Source organism: Lepus europaeus, chromosome 4 (assembly GCF_033115175.1).
Source record: "Lepus europaeus isolate LE1 chromosome 4, mLepTim1.pri, whole genome shotgun sequence".
NCBI lineage: Eukaryota > Metazoa > Chordata > Mammalia > Lagomorpha > Leporidae > Lepus > Lepus europaeus.
In genome coordinates, this window is record NC_084830.1 from 2,358,382 (window position 1) to 2,380,710 (window position 22,329).

Genomic DNA, 22,329 nt, shown 5'->3' on the forward strand with positions numbered 1-22,329 from the left:
CCCAGGACCCAAGGACCCAGAGATACCAACGCAGCCCGGCCGCCGACGGCAGGAAGCCCAGAGCAGCGGCTGCCACGGCTCCCTTTGTCCCCGCGGCCTCTGGAGTCTCCTCTGAGTCCCACGTGAGCTCACTCGGCAGCCGGGCCCCCAGGCTGTGGGGACCAGACCGCAGGGGCTCCCCTGGAACCCTGCCACCAGCTCCCAGGAGGAGCAGCGCTCGGCCAGCGACCCGAGGGAGGCCACCGCACCACGTCCTGATGTCGCCAGCGGCTCCACTCCTTCCAGCCACCCTGCCCAGCCCCTACCGCGACAGACGTGGGACACTAGAAGAGGTGACAGCACATGAGGACAGGCAGGAGCACGGAGTGTGTCCTGTCGGGGAAGCGATAAGCAGAGGCGGAGCGGATCATGGCCATCAGGGCCCCCGAGGGAGCGTCGCTGGGCGGGGCCCAGGGCTGCTCTGCCGCCAGCACAGAGACCCCCGCGTGCACTCTCAGGCGCACAGCAGGTGCCCAACGCACATCCCCTTGAGTGAATGAACGGAGGAGGGAGGGGGAGAGGGACGGAGACCCGGGCACAGGCCCCGTGAGGTCCAAGACGGGGGGCTCTCTGGGGACGAAGGCCACCTCGCTCGGCAGGGCCACGGCCGGCCAGGGACGGGCTCGGGATACACACACCCCACTGTGATTTAACACCCAGGGATAACACACAGCCCAGCAGTGCCTACAACACCTCTGAGGGACCCAGAACCGGGGAAGGCGCCGGCAGGGCTGACCCAGCTGTCCCTGAGCCGCACCCCGGCTCCGTTACCTCTGAATGAAGGCCTGGGCCGCCAGGAGAGGGACTTCGGGGACAGCCGCGGCCTGGTCCGAGGACCTGGAGTGCGTCACGCTCCCTTGGTCAATGTTGATCAGGATTAAGCCGTCGGCCTCCTGGAAAGCAAGTTGGTGAGGGACGGCCTGAGACGCTCGGGCCTGCGAACGCCTCTAAACACCGCCCAAGTCACCCGCGGCCACTCCGGTGTCGTCCCCAGGGACGTGACCCCGGGCCCCAACAAACGCGGCACGCGCTGGGAGCTGGGTCACACAGGCATGGTGCATGCCACAGGCCCTTCTTGTTGTGGGGAGGCACACAGGAGACAGAACGCCTGACCCCTGCTCGCGCGTTCAGCTCCCAGCAGCGCTGGGCAGTGGCGTCCTGTGGCCGTCAGCACCGTCAGCTCCAGAACGTTGCCACTTTCCCGCGCCGGGACCCCACTCCCTCCCGCTCCCTTCGCCCCGGCCCCAGCGGCCACCTCTCCGAGGCTGTGAGCTTGGCCACTCTGGGCAGCCGGTCGACGTGGACTCCCCCACCCTCGTGCCCCAGGGCCTGGCAGGTCCCAGAGGGTCATCGCGTCGTCGCCTGGGCCCGACATCTGCAGGCTGAAAGCACGGGGCAGGGACCTCGCTGCTTCATCCACAGTCCCCTGCGGCCAGAATTCCAGCTCTGGGCCGTCAACGTTCACCCAGCCCGGTACAAACACTGCAAGTGCCACTTTAGAGTCCTCCAGGAACATTCCAGAACCCTCAAGTGCACCACCGCCATCCCACACCCCGCCTGTCCACTGAGCTGCCCACACCACTGCAGGGGCCGGAGTGGGGGGCAGGGTCCCGGGGAGGGGGGTGATCGCACATGCCTGGCGTGTTTGACATACGCCTGAGGGTCACTCTGACAAAACACGCAAACCCCAAGGAACGCGCTGGAGTCCCCGGCACCTCCGCCCTGGGCCCTGGAACTGTGCAGGCGCCAGCCGCTTCCCGGCCTCGTAGCCCTCGGGGCAGATGCACAGAACCCTGACCCCCCATGGCATGCAGTGCCTGCTCCCCAAGCATCGCCCCGGCCAGGAAAACACAGCACCCAGTCCCCAACACCCCCAGAGGGCGCCATCCCCGGGCGCCTTCGTCCCAAACTCAACAATCGCACCAGGAAGTTCCTGTCCGCAAAGCCTGGGACCAGGCAGCCCCTAGCAGCTGTAAAAAGCAGCGACTTTCCACTTCAGAGGCCCACGTGACGTGTCCCCTTTGCTTCCATGGGTGTCCGGCCGCCCCTCCCTGCTGCGGGCTCTCCCCGGTGAGTCACTGGCTCCGGTCAGAACACGGGAACCGCCCGGCCCTGCATAGCAGCACCAGCCTCCAGGGTACCTGCGGGCCAGCGGCCTGGCACCGGGAATGGCCCTTAGCCACACCGGGCAGAGTCCACGCACACTGGCACTGCAGGGGAGGGGAGCACCCTAAACATTCCCAGTGTCCATCTCTCTGCTGTGTGAACCCTTGGGGCTGTCCCCAACCCGAAGTTCACATCAACCTGCCCAGGAGCCGCCAGCGAGCACAGGGAAACACACGTCCAACCCACGGGCAGCCGCCAGTTCACAGCCGCGGGCGTGGCTGTCTTCATGAAGATGGGCCAGCAGTGCGGGGACGCAGCCTGGCACGGCTGCTCCGGAGCAGGTGGAACGCAAGGTGACGACGCGACTCAGCCCTTCCGCTCCCCGGCGGACGCCCGAGACTGCTGGAGACGTGTTCACGCAAAAACTCGCACACGCATGCAACAGGCAAAATACAGGGACCGCTCAGATGTCCACCCGCTGAGGAGTGGGCACACGAAACGTGGCCTGTTCGGACCACGGAACTCGCCAGCGATGACAAAGCACCGGCAGGCACTATGGCGCGGACGGACCACGACACCACGATGAACCACCCGTGGCGCAGGACGGCCTGCCGGCGGGGCTGGGAGCCTCCTGTCCGCCCAGGCCCGTCTGTGCATCCACGTCACGGCCACACGGAAGGATCAGCCTGGAAGTCAGCCTGCGGCAGACGCACCGCTTCAGTCCGGCCTGCGGCTGCCTGGCACAGCCCGACGTCCCCACCCGCTACACAGGAAATGTCCACAGCACGCGAACGGGCGGGGGCAGGAAGCAGAGGGGAGGCTGCCCGGGCGGGGCACATGCCTGTGCACACGGAGCGTCTCTGTGCGGTGAGGAGGTGTAAAACCGCACAGCGACGGCCGCACAGCCCGAGTAAAACCCTGCCCTGCTCCTTTAACTGGGTAAACTGGGCGGCAAGTACACCGTGTCGTAACAAAGGTGCCTACGGAAGCCAAAGCCAGGGCCGGTGCTGTGGCACAGCGGGCTAAGCCTGGCCTGCAGCACTGTATCCCGCATCCCGTAGGGGCGCCGGTTTGAGTCCCGGCTGCTCCACTTCCGATCCAGCTCTCTGCTTATGGTCCAAGTGCTGGGGCTGCTGCACCCACACGGGAGACCCGGAAGAAGCTCCTGGCTTTAGATCGGCCCAGCCCTGGCCATTGTAGCCATTTGGGGAGTGAACCAGCAGATGGAAGACCTCAGCTCACAGCCACGCGCCGCCATCTCCACGCACACGCGTGCCAGGCCTCCCCGCGGCACAGATCCGGCACAGATCCGCCTGCATTTCCTCTTTCAGCTCAGGACACGGGCGGTCAAGGCTTCCGCCCAGGTCAGCCCGCACCCCCGCAACCCCGCAGGAGAGCCCGCCTCCATGTGCCTCTATGTGGAAGAGAGAGACAAGACCAGAAAGTGCGGCGGGAGCCGGGCAGCTCCGGAGCCCAGCCGCACACCAGGCGCCCTCACTCCAGCCCTGCCCGCTCCACAGCGAGACGCTGAGGCTGAGAGAGCATGGGGCAGAGGCCCAGTCCCCCACGCCAGCGTCAGCGCCAGCTCCAAAGCTCCCAGCCACTTGGCTGCTCAGAGAGCAGGCGGACGGAGAGGCCTGGACTCCTCCCAGGGTGTGCAGAGGGAGGCCCAGGCGAGGGGACAGCACAGACTGGGGGGGGAGCACCCAGAGGGGACAGCACAGTGTGGGGGAGGACAGAGCACCCACAGGGGACAGCACACAGCGGGGGGAGACAGCACCCAGAGGGGACAGCACACAGTGTAACTGGGTGTTGTGTGTGTCTGTGTGTCTATGTGTATCTGTACATAGACATGTACATGTCTGTGTATATCTGTGTGTTATGTGTTGTCTGTGTGTGTTCGTGTATCTGAGTCTGGTTCTGTGTTCCTGTGTATCTAAATGTGTCTGTGTCTGTGTTTGTGTGTGTCTGTGTGTCTATGTGTGTTTATGTATGTGTGTGTGTCTCTGTTATGTGTGTGTAGCTCCTGGAGCTCACAGGGGCATACGTGGAGGTATGTCTGTGTCTGTGTGTGTCTGTATCTGTGTGTTCCGTGTGTTCTGTGTTGTCTGTGTCATGGGTGTATCTATGTGTGTCTGTGTTCATGTGTGTCTGTGTGTCTATGTGTGTTTATGTATTGTGTGTGTCTCTGTTATGTGTGTGTAGCACCTGGAGCTCACAGGGGCATACGTGGAGGTATGTCTGTGTCTGTATCTGTGTGTTCCGTGTGTTCTGTGTTGTCTGTGTCATGGGTGTATCTATGTGTGTCTGTGTTCGTGTGTGTCTATGTGTGTCTGTGCATGTGGAGTGCCTGAAGCTCACAGGGGCATACGTGAAGTGTGTCTGTGTCATGTGTGTGTGTGTCTGTGTGTCTATGTGTGTGTGTTGTCTGTGCCGTGGAGGGGGGTGCCTGGAGCTCACAGCGGCATACGTGAAGTGTGTCTGTGTCATGTGTGTGTGTCTATGTGTGTGTTGTCTGTGCCGTGGGGGGCCTGGAGCTCACAGGGCCTAGGCGGTGGTGCAGGTGGCCCGACACCAAGCTCTCTGCAGCAGCTTCTCCCCCTGCCAACCCCCCACCCCCAGCCCATGGCAGCTCCCCCCAGTGCCCGAGGCACAATCGAAGACCCCAGCCCCTCCACGCCGGCGGCGCCCTCGCAGAGCCAGATCCCTCCCAATGACTGGCAGCTCCCCCCATGCCTACTCCCCACTACCCAGTAGCACCCTCGCAGACCTGGGTCTCCCCCCTCCACTCCCCGCAACCTGCAGCCTCGGGTCTCCCCCACCCGAAGCCCCCCGCTGCCCTGGGTCTCCCCAACCCGAAGCCCCCTGCCCCCCCAGGTCTCCCCCCACCTTGGGCCTTACCCCCTCCTGGCGCCCCCCCGCCCCAGGCCTCCCCCCTCCACTCCCCCCCACCTGCAGCCCTGGGTCTCCAACCCCCAGGTCCCCCCCCCCGCCCCGGGCCTCCCCTCCGCAGCCCCGCCCCCCCGCTTCCCCCCCTCCACAGCCCCCCCCCCGACCTTGCTGACTTCCTGGAGGTGGTCCAGGTGGCAGCCCATGAGGAAGGAGGTGGGCGCCATGAGGAAGTCGAGCATCTGGCCCGACAGGATGGGCACGAAGGGGTGCTGCCACTGCAGCGGGTGCAGGTAGGCCACGAAGCACTCGGCCACCAGCGTCAGCAGCGCCCAGTCGGCCGAGAAGAACACGAGCCGCTGCTCCGTCAGGATGCAGGCCAGGATCTGTGGGGGCGACACGACCGCGTGAGCGCTGGGGTGGGGGGGGGCGCGCGCCCGAGGAGGTGGGGGCAACTGCCCATGAGCGCCACGCCTGGGGGGTGCGGGGGGAGGTGGGGGTGACCTCATGAGCACCGGGGTGGGGGGGCACACCTGGGGGGGTGGGGGTGACTGTGAGCACTGCACCTGGGGGGGGTTGCCCGAGGGGGTAGGGGGCAAACCGCACCCCCCCCCCGTGAGCCTGGCAGGCGTGAGGGAGGTGGGGGTGACCTCGTGAGCACCGGGGGTGGGGGGGGTGCACCTGGGGGAGTGGGGGTGACCTCGTGAGCACTGCGCCTGGGGGGGTCGCCCGAGGGGGTGAGGTAACCCTCCCCATGAGTGCCACGCCCAGGGGGCACAGGGGGACATGGGGGTGACCTCGTGAGCGCCTCGCCTTGGGGGGATGGGGTGGTTGCCCACGCAGCCAGCGCCTGCACCTGGGGGAGGGGGGTAGGGAGGGGGCAACCGTGCCTGGGGGGGCCACCGCCCCCGAGCCCGGCGCAGCTTCCAGGCAGGCCTGGCCGCCCTGCTTCCCAGCCAGCTCCCTGCTCGTGCCCCCGGAAGGCAGTGGAGACGCCCCGAGCTTGGGCTCCTGCACCCACCTAGGAGACCCAGGGGGAGCTCAGCTTCTGGCTCTGGCCTGGCCCACCCCCCACCACTGCAGCCATCTGGGGAGAGACCAGCAGATGGGACACCCCCCTCTCTCCCTCTCTTTCAGGGAGACACAGAGGGACCAGTCTTTCTTTCAAAGCCGCCCTGTGGAACCACGCCCGGCGCTGAATGCTGGCTCGCTGGCAGCACCCCAGCCCCCGCCCCAGCCCCGCAGGGGTCCACGGGCATTTCACTCATTCCGCCCCGCCCTGCCCCGCGGACGGCACCCACCTGCAGCACCTTCTCCGGCCGGAAGCACAGCAGGGGCAGGTGGAGGTCCAGGTCGATGACCGGGCTCTCCGGGTCGGCGCGCGCGGGGAACACGACCTGCAGCGGCTTCATGTTGAACACCTGCGGGAGCCGTGTGCACCCTGAGCTCAGCGCACTGAGTCCCGGTCTCACCACGGCCGGAACGGCCAGGAGCCGTCCCCACGGCCAGTCGCCACCCGGCTCCGAGGACTTCCCATGCCGTGCCCGATGGCCAGCGCCGCTCCCTAGCAACCCGACACTTGTCCCGGGTGGCCCAAGTCCCAAGCCAGGCAGCTTCCACGCAGTCCAAGGCATTCCACCAGGGACCTTCAAAAATGGAGCTAAAATGTGAGCTCATTTTGGTGCCAAAACGCTGGAGATCCACACATGGTTTCTTCCTAAGGTGCATTTTCCGTGACCTCCTAGAAGACCCTGCGTGGGCACGGATCTGGAAATCTTTCGCACCAAAATGAACTGATCTTCTCCCTTAGGTCCGTGAAGCTGCCTCCGAGGCGTGGAGTTCACGGTCCACGGTCCCACATCTCCTGATAAGCGCACTTATTTTTCAATTGCTGCTTTAAACATGAGAGGAATGGGGCAGGACTTTGGCCTAACAGTGCAGACGCCCCCGACTCACACCGGAGAGCCTGGGTCCAGCCGCTGGCCTGGCTCCTGACCCCAGCTCCCCGCTAAAGGAGACCCTGGGAGGCAGGGCTGATGGCTCCAGGGATCGGTTCCCGCCACCCAGCAGGAGACAGGATTGAGCTCCCAGGTTGCTGCTGGAGCCTGGCCCAGCCCTGGTGGCTGTGGGCCCCTGGGGAGGGAATCGCCTTCTAGGGGCTCACTTGCTGTCCCTTTGTCTCTCCCTGCCCTCTCTCTCTCTCTCCCTCCCTCCCTCTCCCTCCCTCCGTCTCTCCCTGCCTCCCTCTCTCCCTCTCTCTCCCTCTCCCTCCCTCTCTCCCTCTCTCTCTCTCTCCCTCTCTCCCTTCCTCTCCCCCTCTCCCCCTCTCTCCCTTCCTCTCTCTCTCCCTCTCCCTCTCTCTCTCTCCCCCTCTCCCTTCCTCTCTCTTTCCCTCCCACTCCCCCTGTCCCCCTCTCTCCCTCTCCCTCCCTCTCCCCCCCCCCCCCATCTCGCTGCCTCTGAAAGTTTCCAACATGGAGAACTAAGATGTATGTGTATAACCTTCCAGAACAGACAACCACAGTGAAACTGACTTGACAGCTACTAAACACCTCAAATCTTCACTGGGTGCCCATTTGAAAAAAGGAGGAGGGGGAGGAGGAGAGGAGGAGGAAGAGGAAGAAAAAGTGCCTGTGTGTGGTCATGAACTTGAGCTGAACGGGCTCGGCCGTCTCAGGGCGCCGGCCAGCACTTCACTCGCCGTTCTCAACCCCGAAAGTCCCGTGTCACCGAGTAGCCAAAGGCATCCCTGGAATCAGAGCCGGTCTGGCAGACGCTGGCCCTCACACAGCGTGGCGGTCCCTGGCGCGGTCACAGTCTAAACGCCGGCTGCTTATCAGGAGGCAGAGAAAACCCCAGCCAACGGAAGGCGGACACCCGACGCCCAAGACAAGCAATCAAGGAAAACGCCGAAGTGAATTCTACGGCCAAGGACCGGCGCTGCGTGGATTTTCTGCGCAGCGAGACAGAGGCTCCCGTGCTAACTGCCGAGGGGCCCCTCACACGGAACCGCCAGGCAGCCCCCGGAGCGCGTGGGGAGGATGCTCCCGGAAGCCCGCTCGCAGCACAGCTCCCAGCCTCGCGAGTCAGGAACGCGGCCGCTCGAGACGGCTCAGCCCCAGCGAGAAGCCCGGACTTCACTCACCAAGTGCAGTGGCCCCGGAGGGGGGCTGGGGACTAAGGACAGCCTCGCGGCGAAATCCTTGATGTGGTTGTCGGCTTCGAAGTCCCTGCACAGCTTCAGGTGCGTCAGCAGGCTGCAATCGGAAAGCACAATGCGCAGGGCGTGGGGGCACCGAGGGCCGTGCGGCGTCCACACCGCCGGGCCAGCGCAGGCGGGCTCGGCATCCCAGCTGCGAGGCGCCCACCTGAGCTCCCGCCCTCAGACGGCGCCGCGGGCCACCAGCCTCCTCGGGGAAGGCGCTCTGGACTCAGCGTGTAAGGTTCACATACGTCTCACACGGATGAACTCGGGGAGAGCCATGGGAACGCGGGGTCTAGCGCGCATTCTAAGGAACAAACGCGTCCCTTCCCTCGTTTCTCTCTTTGGGCATTGGCTGCAGAGGGCAGGGACCTCCATCCACGTCTCCACCCGGCAGGGAAGTGCATTGGAATCAGAGCAGCCAGGACCCGAACCGGGAACTCTGAAGCGCGACGCAGGCATCCCAAGCAGTAGCTTAACCACCGCTGTGAACCCTGCCCTGACAAGTATCGCCGAGCACGGGCAAGCTGACAAGGTCCCAGCCCTGCCCTGACCCCGGCTGACAGACGGCCAGACCCCTGGGGAGGAGTCTGACCCAGAGGGCGAGCGCAGGCCGCCTCTGAGTGTCCAACGGGAGGTGGGCATTTGACCTAGGGACTCTTAGCCTCTAAGTGTCCCACGCCAGGTGCCTGGAGGCAACACCGGACTCTGGCCCCCGACTGCCACTTCCTGCCGACGCAGCCGTGAGGCAGAGGCGATGGCTCGAGGAACTGGCTCCTGCCACCCACACGGGCACCTAGGTTGAGTCCCGGCTCCCAGCTTTAGCCCGGCCCAGCCCCAGCATGGCAAGCGTCTGGGGAATGAATCAGGGAGTGGAAGCGCTCTCTCTTTTATTTCCTCTGTCTCTGTTCTCTCTCTCCAACCCAAATAAGTAACTGTTTAGAGAGTTTTTGGGGCTGGCACTGTGGCATAACAGGTAAAGCCGCCACCTGCAGTGCCGGCTTCCCATATGGGCGCTGGTTGGAGTCCCGGCTGCTCCACTTCTGATCCAGCTCTCTGCTATGGCCTGGGAAAGCAGTAGAAGATGGCCCAAGTCCTTGGGCCCTGCATCCACGTGGGAGACCCGGAGGAAGCTCCTAGCTCCTGGCTTTGGATCGGCACAGCTCTGGCCATTGTGGCCAATTGGGGAGTGAACCAGCAGATGGAAGAGCTCTCTCGCTCTCTCTCTCTCTCTGCCTCTCCTCTCTCTGTGTAACTCTTTCAAATAAATAAATCTTAAAAAAAAAAAAAAAAAAGCAAGGCAGTGAGGTGCGGGATTTGAGTCACAAATGTCGCCAACAATCAGATCCCAGCTGCTGGACCCGAGCCGGGGACGGGCTCTGGACAGGAACTCGGAGAGCGGCCGCCACGTCCGCCACGCCGTCCGAGGCACAAAGGGCCCTTTCTCAGGTGTGACTGACAAGTGCCAGGACCAGAACTTAACGAGACCCAGAAGAAAAGGGCTCGGGGCACGCGTGCCAGGGCGCAGCCTCCGAGCGCAGGCTCTGACTTCCGGGCTGTGCGATGCTCCCCTCGTTTTCCCAGGAGTCTTTGCGTCCCCGGCCTTCTGCTCAGTATCAGCAGTCATTCCAAATGCCCCGGAAGACCGCAGCCTCCTTCTCAGGTGGCTGGGAAGACGCTGCTCCCGATGTAAATTACCCCTTCTGTTTTTTCATTTGGGAGGCAGAGAGGGACAGAGAAAGCGCCCACCCACGGGCTCACCCCCAGTGCCAGCAAGGGCGGGGGCTGGGCGCCGAAGCCTCCTCTGCCTCCAGCGTGCGCAGCACAGGGAGCTGGGGCCAGGAGCGGAGCCGGGACTTGAACCCACACTCTGCGGTGAGGGAGGCAGGCGTCCACCGCCAAGTGTCTGCCACCGGCAGGAGTGGCACTCAGCCTGGGGCCGACGTACCCGTGTCCCACGTCAGAGTGCCTGGGCAGGATCGCCAGCTCCTACCGGCAGCTCCCGGCCAACACAGACCTGGGAGGGCTCAGCTGGAGTGAGCGGGGACCCCCACGGTAACCGGCCTGCCTCCATCTCCCACACGTTCCCGCTTGCAGGACAGTCTGGGCTCCCGCCCCGCCCCGGCACTCACCAGGACAGGCAGTCCTTGAGGGCGTTGTAGTAGGGAAACCTGGACACCACGCACACGGCGAAGGGCACGTAGCAGCCGCCGGCGCCCGCGGCCGGCCCAGACTCCCAGTGCGCCTTGCCGTTGTAGAAGTAGCACTCGTCCTGCGGAAGGGGCACAGCGACACTCAGCTCTCATCCTGCACCCCAGCCGCTCCCCAAGCCGGGCCGGTGTGGGGCGGGCACGGGGCAGAGGAGGCCACACACACACACACACGTGCACAGGCACGTACATGCACACACGCTGCAGCTATACACATACACACACGTGTGCACAGGCCACGTACATGCACACACGCTCCAGCTATACAGGTACACACACACGTACACAGGCACGTACATGCACACATGCTCCAGCTATACAGGTACACACACGTGCGCACGGGCCACGTACATGCACACATGCTCCAGCTATACACATACACACACGTGCACAGGCATGTACATGCACACATGCTCCAGCTATACAGGTACACACACACGTGTGCACAGGCACGTACATGCACACATGCTCCGGCTATACAGGTACACACACGTGTGCACAGGCACGTACGTGCACACATGCTCCAGCTATACACACACACACACGTGCACAGGCACGTACGTGCACACATGCTCCAGCTATACAGGTACACACACACGTGTGCACGGGCCATGTACATGCACACACGGTGCAGCTATACAGGTACACACACACGTGTGCACAGGCACGTACATGCACACATGCTCCAGCTGTACACGTACACACACGTGTGCACGGGCCATATACATGCACACATGCTCCAGCTGTACACGTACACACACGTGTGCACAGGCCACGTACATGCACACATGCTCCAGCTATACACATACACACACGTGTGCACAGGCCACGTACATGCACACACACTCCAGCTGTACACGTACACACACATGTGCACGGGCCATGTACATGCACACACGCTGCAGCTATACACATACACACACGTGTGCACAGGCCACGTACATGCACACACGGTACAGCTATACAGGTACACACACACGTGTGCACAGGCCATGTACATGCACACATGCTGCAGCTGTACACATACATACACATGTGCATGGGCCATGTACATGCACACATGCTCTAGCTGTACACATACACACACGTGTGCATGGGCCACGTACATGTACACACACTCCAGCTATACATGCACACACACGTGTGCACAGGCACATACATGCACACATGCTCCAGCTATACACATACACACACACACCAGCCACACACATACACAGGCCACATACACACACACCAGCCACGTATGCACACATGCACCAGCCATGCATGTACACACACACTAGCCATGTACACACACATACACACACCCTGGTTACACACACCAGCCATGTACACACACACAGGCACGGGCCATGTACATGCACACACAGCAGCCACACACACCGACCATGTATACACACACATACACACATGTGCACGCACACTGACCACGTATACACACATGTACACACGCACATGCACACGCAGTCTCTGGCCAGTGGCGCCAGGCGGTGCCTGGACCAAAGGAGGTGCTGAGGTGACGCAGGTGAGAGCTGAGCCCTGCCCTGGAGGCAGGACTGTTCCTCCTGGGACAAGCAGGAGCCACGGCTAGGACCCCGGGACCCCAGACAGGCCAGGCCTCTGGGCCACACGGGAGCAGCAGCGCCCCCCTCTTCCCAGAGCACAACAGCTTCTGGAGGACACACGGGCTGGGGCGCACACGGCCACTTGTGTGGGTTCGTTCAGCAGGGACGGGGGCTGGTGGACGGCTTCGGCCTGGACGTGAGGGTCCCGCACAAGGTCCAGGCAGAGGGAGACGCCCCAGAAGCTGCCACGGCATCACCGGTCTGCCCCAGCCCTTTCCACTGCCGGAGGCTCAGGTTCCAACCCCGGCTGCTGTCACTCGACCCCCACGCCCTGTGCCATCTGCGACATGGGCCTGACACCCACGGTTCCCAGCCTCGTTCGTGGAGGTAAGGAGAAAGAGGAGACGGCCTCTGAGCAGGGACAGGAGCCGGGCAGCCGCTCCTCTGCGGCTTGGGGCTCCCTGGGCTGGGCACCAGGCAGCCCGTCTGGGGCTGGCGGACCACCTGCTGCCCCTGGACCTGCAAAGCCGGGCATGCGGCCCTTGGGTCCCCGGAGACAGCCAATCCCCACAGTGGCCTCACCCAGACAGCACCCCCAAACGTGTGAGGGTGCAAAAGGTGAACCCACCAACCTTGCACGGTAGGAGGAAGGTGAAGAGAGCATGGCTCGTGGACACGCTGGGCCACTGAACCACGGAGGGAAGAAAGCCCTGACGGACACAGTGCGGTGAGCCCCAGACACGCCACACACGTGAAAGCAGCCGGGCACAAAAGGCACACCCTGCCCGACTACCCTCCCTGCGGAGTCCAGAGAGACAGCACGGAGCAGTGGGGGCGGGAGGCGGGGAGTGAGAGCTCCACGGTGGGGGCGGGGAGTAGGAATGTTCTGGAACGGCACAGCGGCAGGGCGGCACACCGTGGGGATGCGCTCCACGCCCCTGGACACTGGAGGACGTGTACTTGACCAGTTAAGCCGCGGAGGGCCCACGCACGTGCAGCGGCCGGTAGTACTGGGCGACCACGCCGTAGCTCCTGTTCCCGCACACGTCGGTCAGCACCAGGAAGTGCACGGCGTCCTCCTTCGGTTCCGAGGCCACGCACAGGCCCCCTGCAGCGGAACATTAGGCACACCTCAGGCTGCGGCAGCCACAGGAAGGCCCGGGCCACCCTCACCCGTCTTCTCTCAGTGACAAAGCACGCCCGTGGCCCGTGGCCTGCAGCCAGCAATGACGCGTCCACTCTCTGGCCGGCTCCCCTCACCGCCCCAAGTCCTGCCCCAGGCACAGCCCCCCTTCTGTGCCCTGAAGCATCAAGCCGAGGCACGAGGTGACTGCGGAGACGCTGGGAGCCCACGGCGAGCCACCCCGAGGCCAGCAGCCTGTCCCCAGCTGCAGTCCCTGCCCCAGGAGGGGTGACCTGAGAGCCGTGGCCATGCCCGCTGGCCAGTGCATGTCCCGCACGTCAGCCCTGGTGGGGCTGTGTCTTGCCCAGAATCCGCTGGTGCTCCCAAGCTCGGGAACCAGAGGCCAGCCCGGCTTCCGCGAAAGAGCAGACGTGGGCCGGGCACAGCTGGGGCGAACCCCTCCGCCGGCTGCCGGAGACCCTGCGCTAGGTCCGAGCGGGAAGGACGGGAGACCCACGCGGGGCCCAGGTGCAGTTCTCCAAAAGCCGGGTGCCACACGCCGAAGAGGCCAGCTCCTCTCCACTCTGAAATCCCCAGGATGAAGGGAACTCCGGGGCACGGCCCGGCCCCGGGTGAGGACCGTGCACCCGGCTCAGCCGGCGCCGGCGCGTACCTGGGAAGCAGAGCTGGGGCAGCGCCAGCAGGTCCACGCCGCCCGGGATGCTGACGTCCTCGGGGTCCGGCCCGCTGGGGTCCCCCGGGGGGTCCTTGCACTGCTCCGCCCTGGGCTTCTCGCGCCTCCTCCTGAAGGAGCGCCTCCTGCCTTTCCCGGGGGTGGTGGAGCCGGCAGCGGCCGCCGCCGCCAGGCTGTCCTCCTTGCTGACAAAGGGAGGCACAAAAACGGACAGAACCTCCGGGCTGAGAGACGAAGGCTTCGGGACTCCCTTCCTCTGGGCGGCCTGAGGGAGACAGGGGCGCGAGTCACCGCAAGATGCCGGCTCTGCTCCGCGCTCGCGACGCGGGTCTCGGCAGGTGCAGGGCTGAGCGTGAGCGCTGTGCCCAGGACCACCCAGAAGGGGCCATTAGGGCCTGGCACACCCCCGGGGCACGTCGCCAACCCCTCAGAGCCGGTTCTGGGGCCGACACGTCCTCGGCACAGAGCCCGGGTCCGGAGCCGGGCACCGTGGCGCACAGACCTGCCCTGACATCCCGGCTCCGTCTTCCACTCCCAGCAGCCGGGACCTGCGCTCCGAGCTGCCCTGGTGAGGGGTGAGTGCAGAACGAGGGCAGGGCCCCCCAGGAGCACCGCAGCCCCTCACAGGGCCAGCAAACCCTACCCAAACACGCGCACCACGCGCATGCTGCACGCCGGCTGAGCTGCCGCTGGCAGTGTCTCCAGGCCCCCTGCTCGGAGCAGAGGGGTGAGGGGCACGGAGGGAGCCAGCGGGGAGGCACGGGCCCGGCCTCGGCGTGCGGTAGGTACGACGGCGATTCATCGCTCACTCTCCCCCAACATCACGAGAGGACACGAGCTGAACCTGCCGCCCTCTCTCCTAACTACGATGCGTGATGCTGACCCTACTCCAGAGCCGGACTGGACGCCCGCAGTCCGCGGGAGAGAAGGAAGAGGGAAGTGGAAACCCACAAGCTGGGGTGCAGGAGATGGCAGCTGGGCGGGAGGGGGTGGCCGGGGGGCTCTGAGGGGCCCGAGCGAGGGCAGCAGCAACAAGGGCCCCGCCCCGGGAGGAGTGAGACCCGGGCCCTGGACAGGAAGACCCAACAGCGGCACAGGCGTCCAGCCGAGGCTGAGCCCCACAGCCCCTCCCACCTCTGGATGCCGGCGCCTCCGAACGCACAGCCTGAGAGCCGAGAGATGGCTCCGGCGGCTGGGTCCCCGCCACCTACACGGGAGACCTGGCGTGGGTTCCTGGGCCCTGGCTCCGGCCCCTGCACAGCCCTGGCCATCGTGGGCATTTGGGGGGGTGGGGGAAGCAGCAGATAGGAGCTGTCTGTCCATCAGTCTGTCCATTCTCCCCCACCCCCGCACTCGCTCTTGTAGGACCCACGGGCTGACAGCACCTGCAATGCCGTCGGCGCTGCTCCCCGGCTCTCAGAGGGGCCAGAATGCACCTGCCCCAGCGGCATCCCCCCTCAGGAGCACAGCAGGCTGTGAGCCGCCACCGCGGCCGTCGCGAGAGGAGACCCAAGCGCTCGGCGCTGGCCCGGGACAAGATCCAAGCTCGGAACTCCGAGAACGGTCTCAGCCGCACATGGCCACTCTGCGGCACCCGTGGGCTGCACCGCTCAGACCTGGCCAACGGTTTCTGTACACGTTGGGTGTGGAGGGGGTCGGAGTGCAGTGTAGAACCGCAACCGAACATGAGAAAGGCATGTTCCTGGGGAACTCAGGCCACACGTGGAAGGAACGCGTGTGTTCAGGGCACTCAAACCCCCACAGCTGTATCAGCGCTGGGGCGGCCCTGAACTCAGCAACCTCAGGACCCGCGGGCCTGCTTCTTCCCCGCACAGTGAGATCCGGGCGGCTCCACTCGCAGTCCAGCTCCTGGGCCCACCCAGCGCCTGGGCCCCTGCACCTGCAGGAGACCAGAGGAAGCTCCGGGCCTCGGCCTGGCCCAGCGCTGGCCAGTGCAGCCATCTGGGGAGTGAACCAGCAGCTGGAAGACCTCCCTCTCTCTCTCTCTCTGTATGTGTGTGTGTGTAGTTGACTAATACACACACACACATACACGGAGAGACCACAGAGGTGGACAGTGCGCCCACACCAGGCCAAAGCTGCGACCCAGAATAGACAGGCTCATTCCTGCAAACACGGGGCTGCAAGTGCCCTGGGCCCCCTGCTCTCCCCGGGCCCCTCCCCGACTCCCGCAGGCCCCCTGCTCTCCCCGGGCCCCTCCCCGACTCCTGCAGGCCCCCTGTCCTCCCCCGGGCCCCTCCCCGACTCCTGCAGGCCCCCTGCTCTCCCGGGGCCCCTCCCTGACTCCCGCAGGCCCCCTGTCCTCCCCCGGGCCCCTCCCTGACTCCTGCAGGCCCCCTGCTCTCCCGGGGCCCCTCCCTGACTCCCGCAGGCCCCCTGTCCTCCCCCGGGCCCCTCCCTGACTCCTGCAGGCCCCCTGCTCTCCCGGGGCCCCTCCCCGACTCCCGCAGGCCCCCTGCTCTCCCCGGGCCCCTCCCCGACTCCCGCAGGCCCCCTGTCCTCCCCCGGGCCCCTCCCCGACTCCCGCAGGCCCCCTGTCCTCCCCCGGGCCCCTCCCCGACTCCCGCAGGCCCCCTGCTCTCCCGGGGCCCCTCCCCGACTCCCGCAGGCCCCCTGTCCTCCCCCGGGCCCCTCCCCGACTCCTGCAGGCCCCCTGCTCTCCCCGGGCCCCTCCCCGACTCCTGCAGGCCCCCTGCTCTCCCGGGGCCCCTCCCTGACTCCCGCAGGACCCTGTCCTCCCCCGGGCCCCTCCCCGACTCCTGCAGGCCCCCTGCTCTCCCGGGGCCCCTCCCTGACTCCCGCAGGCCCCCTGTCCTCCCCCGGGCCCCTCCCTGACTCCCGCAGGCCCCCTGCTCTCCCCGGGGCCCCTCCCCGACTCCCGCAGGCCCCCTGCTCTCCCGGGGCCCCTCCCCAACTCCTGCAGGCCCCCTGCTCTCCCCCGGGTCCGTGCCCAACTCCTCCAAACCCTCCTGGCCTGCCCACTGTGCCGCAGTGCACCTGCTGCCTGTGGGGTCCTCGTGCCCACAGGCCGAGGATCAGCACCCGCCACCATGCAGGCCCTGACCTCCGTCCACTCCCCAACCCACCCACTCAGGGCCTGGGCTCCAGAGGCCTCCCCCAACACCAGTGCATGTTGGGGTGAGGGCCGCGTTGTGGGGCAAACCCAGCCCAGATCTTTCCAGACAAGCCTGGAGATGATGCCTCGCACCACGGCTCCCGCCCGCCTGCACCCATCCCCACGCTCGCCTGGAGGAGGTCCCTCTTCTACACACACCCCATGCCTCCACCCTAGGACAGGCCGTCTCCCTCCACCGTCTTCCCCGGCTTCCCTGCAGCCGCGGCCCCTCCCCACACCCCGGTCCTGCAGGCTCACTGCACAGGGCCTGCCCCGCCCCCCAATGCCCAGCGCGCTCACTGCGCACAGCCCCTGCCCCGCACGCACGGTGGGGTCGTCTGTGGGGTGGTGCGCAGAGTGCCGCGTCCCACTGTCCGCTGTCCCTCTGGGAGGCAGGCTCGTCTACACGGGCTCCCACTCGTCCCAGCACAGCCCGCCCCCCCGCCATGCCCGCTGCTGCTCCCAGTTCACTTCAGGCAGGCGGCAGAGTGTGCGCTCCCGAGCGAACTCCCCGTGTCCTTTCTGATCGGGAACAATGCGGCCTCATTTCAAAGGAACAATATAGAAATAAAAAGGAAACGGACAGGCGGCCCCGTGACTCAGAGGGTCACACCCGCTGCACACGTGGGACACAGCCTGCTTTTTTGCACAGGCAGGCTGGCGGGCACGGCTGGCTTCCTGTGTCACTCTGCGGTGCAGCCGCCGCCCCCTCCCGAGAGACCCCCAGGGCCGCAGCAGGGACGGTCTCCTGGACACGGAGCTGCATCTGCTTAGAACAAACCACGCGCAGCTGCGGGCAGAGCCTCCACGGGTTATTGCAGCCCCTGGCTCCGCCCACGCAGACTCTCCCCGCCTCTAGCTGGGCCTGCGTTCCAAGTGCTGACTTTATTAACTTCCATCACTTTTTTTTTTTAAGATTTATTTTATTTACTTGAAAGAGTTACAGAGAGAGGCTTTCCCAGGCCATAGCAGAGAGCTGGATCGGAAGAGGAGCAGCCGAGACTAGAACCAGTGCCCATATGGGATGCTGGCGCTTTGGGCCAGGGCGTTAACCTGCTGCACCACAGCGCCGGCCCCCATCCTGTATCACTTAATGGTTTCTTTAAAGAAAAAAAAAGCTAATATAAAACAAAAGGCCAACCCAGCACCCTAACTGATAGGAGCCACAGATTTCTTTCTGTTAATTACACAGTGGCACTGACCTTCGCTGTAAGGCTGGCCACGTGGAGGAAACCCACCAGCAGTGACGTTTTCCTAACGCTCCCGGACGGGGCTGTACAGCACGGGGGCCAGCAGCGGCACGTGGCCATTGCAAGATAAATTCTTTAAATGGAACAGGCAGCTCCTCAGGGCCAGCGTTGTGGAGTAGCTGGTAAAGCCACCGCCTGCAGTGCTGGCATCCTATACAGGCACCGGTTCGAGTCCCGGCTGCTCCACTTCCAATCCAGCTCTCTGCTATGGCCAGGGAAAGTGGTAGAAGATGGCCTAAGTGCTTGGGCCCCTGCACATGCGTGGGAGACCCTGAGGAAACTCCTGGCTTCAGATCAGCCCAGCTCCGGCTGTTGCAGCCATCTGGGGAGTGAGACATCAGATAGAAGACCTCTCTCTCCCCGCCTCTGCCTCTCTGGAATTCTGCCTTTCAAATAAATAAATAAATAAATCTTTTTTAAAAATGCAGCTCCTCAGCCTAACGGCCACCGTAGCTGTGTGCAGCCAGCGGCTGTGCGGTGGACGGTGCACCCAGAGGGGGCTGCGTGCCACTGTCAAGGATGCTCTGCTGCCCGCCGTGGCCTGGAACCGAGAAGCGCGGGTGCTGCCCACCAAAAGCCACGCAGATCCAGCTCCCCACCCAGCACTACGCGGGTCACCCACCCCCGGCCGGGGCTCCAGCACCTCCCAGCAGGCGGCCCTGGGCCCTGCATACCCCATGCCAAGGCCCCAGGGCAACCAGGGACAGGAGCCCCTGCCCAGCCCCGGGGGAGGGTCCTGCACCTCTTGGTCCCCATTCCCAGCAAAGCAAACACATACCCCTCGGAGAGGTAAAACCCCGAGCCCTGCGGGACCTCCGAGCGGAGCCACACGTGTCTCCGAGGAGGAGCGTCTGAACCAGCGGACGTGATTCAAAAGCAAAAATGACCAATCGCTGGGAACAGCCTCGGACATTCAAAACAGAACTGTTACAGATACAGAACCAGCTGAAGAAAGCCGCACGTGTGGCTAACTGCGGCTGAGCGTGGTCCCCAAACGCCGGCTCACGGCAGCCAGGTTAAGCCTTAAGCCGTCTCCCCGGCATCCCTCCTCGCTCCCTGCCAAACCCCTCCCAGAGTCGGAGAACTGCGAGGAGAGCGGCTGAGAGCCACAGCTGGCGCCTCTCCCTCCCTGCACCTGGGACAGCATGGCTGCTCTGTGTTCTGGAAAGCACCATCAGAAACACTGGGCTGATTCATCCTGCTCCCCCGGAGACTCATCCCCCCCCCCCCCCCCCCCGGCTGAGTAACGCGTGTCCTCGTCGCCCGGGACGCACGGCAGTCCCCTCAACCGAAACCAGGCATTTCCTACCGGAAGACGGATCATCGGCGTTTGGCACGCTGGGGGGGGGGGGGATTCAACCCCCAGATCCCGAGGAGGGGGAGACAGAGGTCATGGGGGGACCTGTGACCCTGGGGAGGGGCAGGTGGCAGGGGAACACGGAGGCCGCTTGCCATTCCTGGCTTCACCACCGGCTTCGAACCAAAGCCTTAGTACCTGGGCTACCCAGACGGGGCAGACACCCTCTGGGCTAATTTTAGCAACCTGTTAACTTTTCTTGGCGACTTCCGTCCATCCCTGCACAGAGAGCTGTAAAGAAAGGGAAGGTCTGAGGACCAGGGAGAGGACAGACACTGCGCCAGGGACACCAGGGCAGGGGGGCCACGGCCACAGTCAACACCTCGGGACAGCTGTCCCCAAAGCCAGGATCTGAATTTGTCACGATGCTGCTAGGCTGCACAGACGGGGTAGGCGGGCACTGAAGGGAAGACCCAGGGCTGCTGGGAGCGCCGCCTAGGAGACCGCAGACCTCGGCACTGACGGGCAGGGGGTTGGTCCCCCAGGACCGCCAGCCCGCAGGTGCCGGCGCCTGCCGCGCGCGCGCCCCAGTCCCAGTAGAGCAAAGCCCCCCGGGACCCGAGCGCATTTAGCATCGCTAGGATCGCTGGGTGCAAACCCAGCCGGCGCTGCCCGGGGACAGGCCCCCGGGGACCGGCAGGAAGAAGCCCCGCCAGGCAGCGTTCGGAGAACAGCTGTTGGTCTCGGCCCCGGGCAGCCTGCCAGGCCCTGCCCAGACCCCGGGCACGCCGCCCACACCGGGCAGGCCGGGACCCCCGCCTGGGTCACGGGGCAGGGGCCCCGGCCCGCCGTGGTTGGAAGCCCGCGCCTGCCCCCGCCGGGCACCGGGCGCCCACTCGGGACGCGCCGGCCCGGGGTGCGCCCTCGACCCGCCCCGCGCTCGCCTCGGTTTCCCCGCCGCCGCACCCTCACCTGCTCCAGGCCGCGGAGGCCGTCCCGGGGGGCGCCCAGGAGCGCGCACAGCTCCAGCAGCCCCGAGGGCAGCGACAGGTGCTGCGGCGCGGCCTCCGCCATGGCTGCCCCGCGGGCCGCTGGGCGCGCGGCGCTCCGGAGCCTCCGGCCGCCCGGCCCCGACCCAGCGCGCCGCCCCAGGCCCGGCCGGCAGGCACCTGGAAGTGGCGGGACCGGCCCGGGGGGCGGGCCGGACCTCGCGGGGCGGGGCCTCGGTGGGCGGGGCGGGGCCGGGCGGGCGCGGGAGGTCGTCATTTCCGAACCGGCCGGGCGCTTCTAGTGGGTGCGTAGCTCTGGGTCCTGGGACAGCGGAGGGAGGAGTGGGCGGGGTCCCAAGTGCCGGCCGACGTCATCCAGCCTCCGCGGCTCGGAGGCACCAATGTCCCCTCCTCTGGCCGCTTCCAGGGCCGGTCCTTGTGAAGCAGCGAAGGCCACCGTGTCCAGGAAGCCCTCCTGTGCCGGGTTGACAACCACAGGGTCCACCGCGGGCGGGCTGGGGTCAGTGAGAGGTTGAGTTACAGCTCAGCAGCAGGGAGTGCAGCTCTGGGGCTCCCAGGACAAGGAGGCTCGGCGTCCGGCGTCCGGCGTCCACCGGGCCCGACCCTGGAGGCTGGCTGGGTGCCTGGGCACTGGCTGCCATGCCTGGCGGGGGTCCCGGCCCTGCCTCCCAGCCGAGGTCCAGAGATCGGCAGTCACAGGGACTTTGCCACTCCCAAGGAGCTCGTGCGGCTGCCTGATAACCACCCGTCAGGCACCTGCCGCAGGGCCCAGGGGAAAAGCTGGCTGTGGAGCGGGAGGAGCCCCTGCAGCCTCAGGTGGAGGTGAGGCCGGCTCCGCCCCGCCTCCTGCAGCCTCCACCCAGCTGGTTCTCACTCAAGGCCGCTGACACTGAGCAGTGACCAGCAGTCGGTAAAGTCTCCTGCACCTAGAAGGGACGGGCCTGGGTCTGTTCCCCCCCGAGGCCCCGGCGGAGGGCACAGCCTGAGCCAGTCACCCGGAGAGCCCCAGCGTGCAGGAGGGCGTGCGGCTCCTGAGTGTGCACCGTGTGACAGCCGAGCCCTGCAGCCCCAACCCACAGCTTCCTGTTTGCTCAGACCCCGCAGGGGCAGAAGCTTGGGCGGCCCAGCTCTTGTGCAGGGACCCAGAGCGGTCCCAGCCAGAGCAGGCTCTGCCGAGAGGCGGGCCAGGCCAAGGCAGATCGGTGCGCAGACCTGTGGAAGCCGTGCCCACAGGCCAGCAGCCCGGAGTGGAGCTGCCCCGGCCTCCCCACCCTGGGAGAGGGGTTTGCTGCTCTGCTCAGCCCAGCTCTCAACACGGCTGTGAACACACAGTGGGGGCCGCCTGCAAGGCCAGCATCCCGTATGAGCTCCGGCTGCTCCACGTCCCATCCAGCTCCCTGCCGTGGCCCGGGAAAGCAGCAGAAGATGGCCCAAGTGCTTGGGTCCCTGCACCCACAGGGGAGACCTGGAGGAAGCTCCTGGCTCCAGCCTGGCCCAGACCCGGCCATCGTGGCCATTTGGGGGAGTGAACCAGCGGATGGCAGATATTCCTCTCTATTTCTCCTTCCCTCTCTCTCTCTCTCCCTCTCTAATTCTGCCTTTCAAATAAATAAAATAAATTTAAAAAAAAAAAAGATGCGGAGAGGAAATGGATTTGAGCGGAGTTTGCGAAGCGCGAGCCCCGACAGAGCAGGGACCAGCCCAGCTCCCAGTGCCGCAGGGACAGCCTGTCTTGGGGGTGTGGCTCGCATCCGGGTGTCCGGTGCTAAAGGGCACTGGATGAGGATTCTGTGCGGTATCAGTGCCCC

At 65.4% G+C, this 22,329-nt stretch overlaps 1 protein-coding gene across 2 annotated transcripts in view; it reads right to left on the minus strand.

Annotated features, from left to right (window-relative positions):
- The window catches only part of DENND3 (DENN domain containing 3), a 52,185-nt gene extending 31,600 nt beyond the window's left edge, over positions 1-20,585 (minus strand). For both annotated transcript variants that reach the window (XM_062187938.1, XM_062187936.1), the window contains exons 1-8: positions 20,484-20,585; positions 13,808-14,093; positions 13,004-13,119; positions 10,369-10,508; positions 8,180-8,291; positions 6,336-6,455; positions 5,202-5,420; positions 811-932 (exon numbers count right to left, since the gene is read on the minus strand). In XM_062187938.1, coding sequence (XP_062043922.1) covers positions 811-932; positions 5,202-5,420; positions 6,336-6,455; positions 8,180-8,291; positions 10,369-10,508; positions 13,004-13,119; positions 13,808-14,093; positions 20,484-20,585 — 1,217 coding nt within the window. The remainder of the gene's footprint in view (positions 1-810; positions 933-5,201; positions 5,421-6,335; positions 6,456-8,179; positions 8,292-10,368; positions 10,509-13,003; positions 13,120-13,807; positions 14,094-20,483) is intronic.
- Between the last annotated feature and the right edge of the window lie 1,744 nt (positions 20,586-22,329).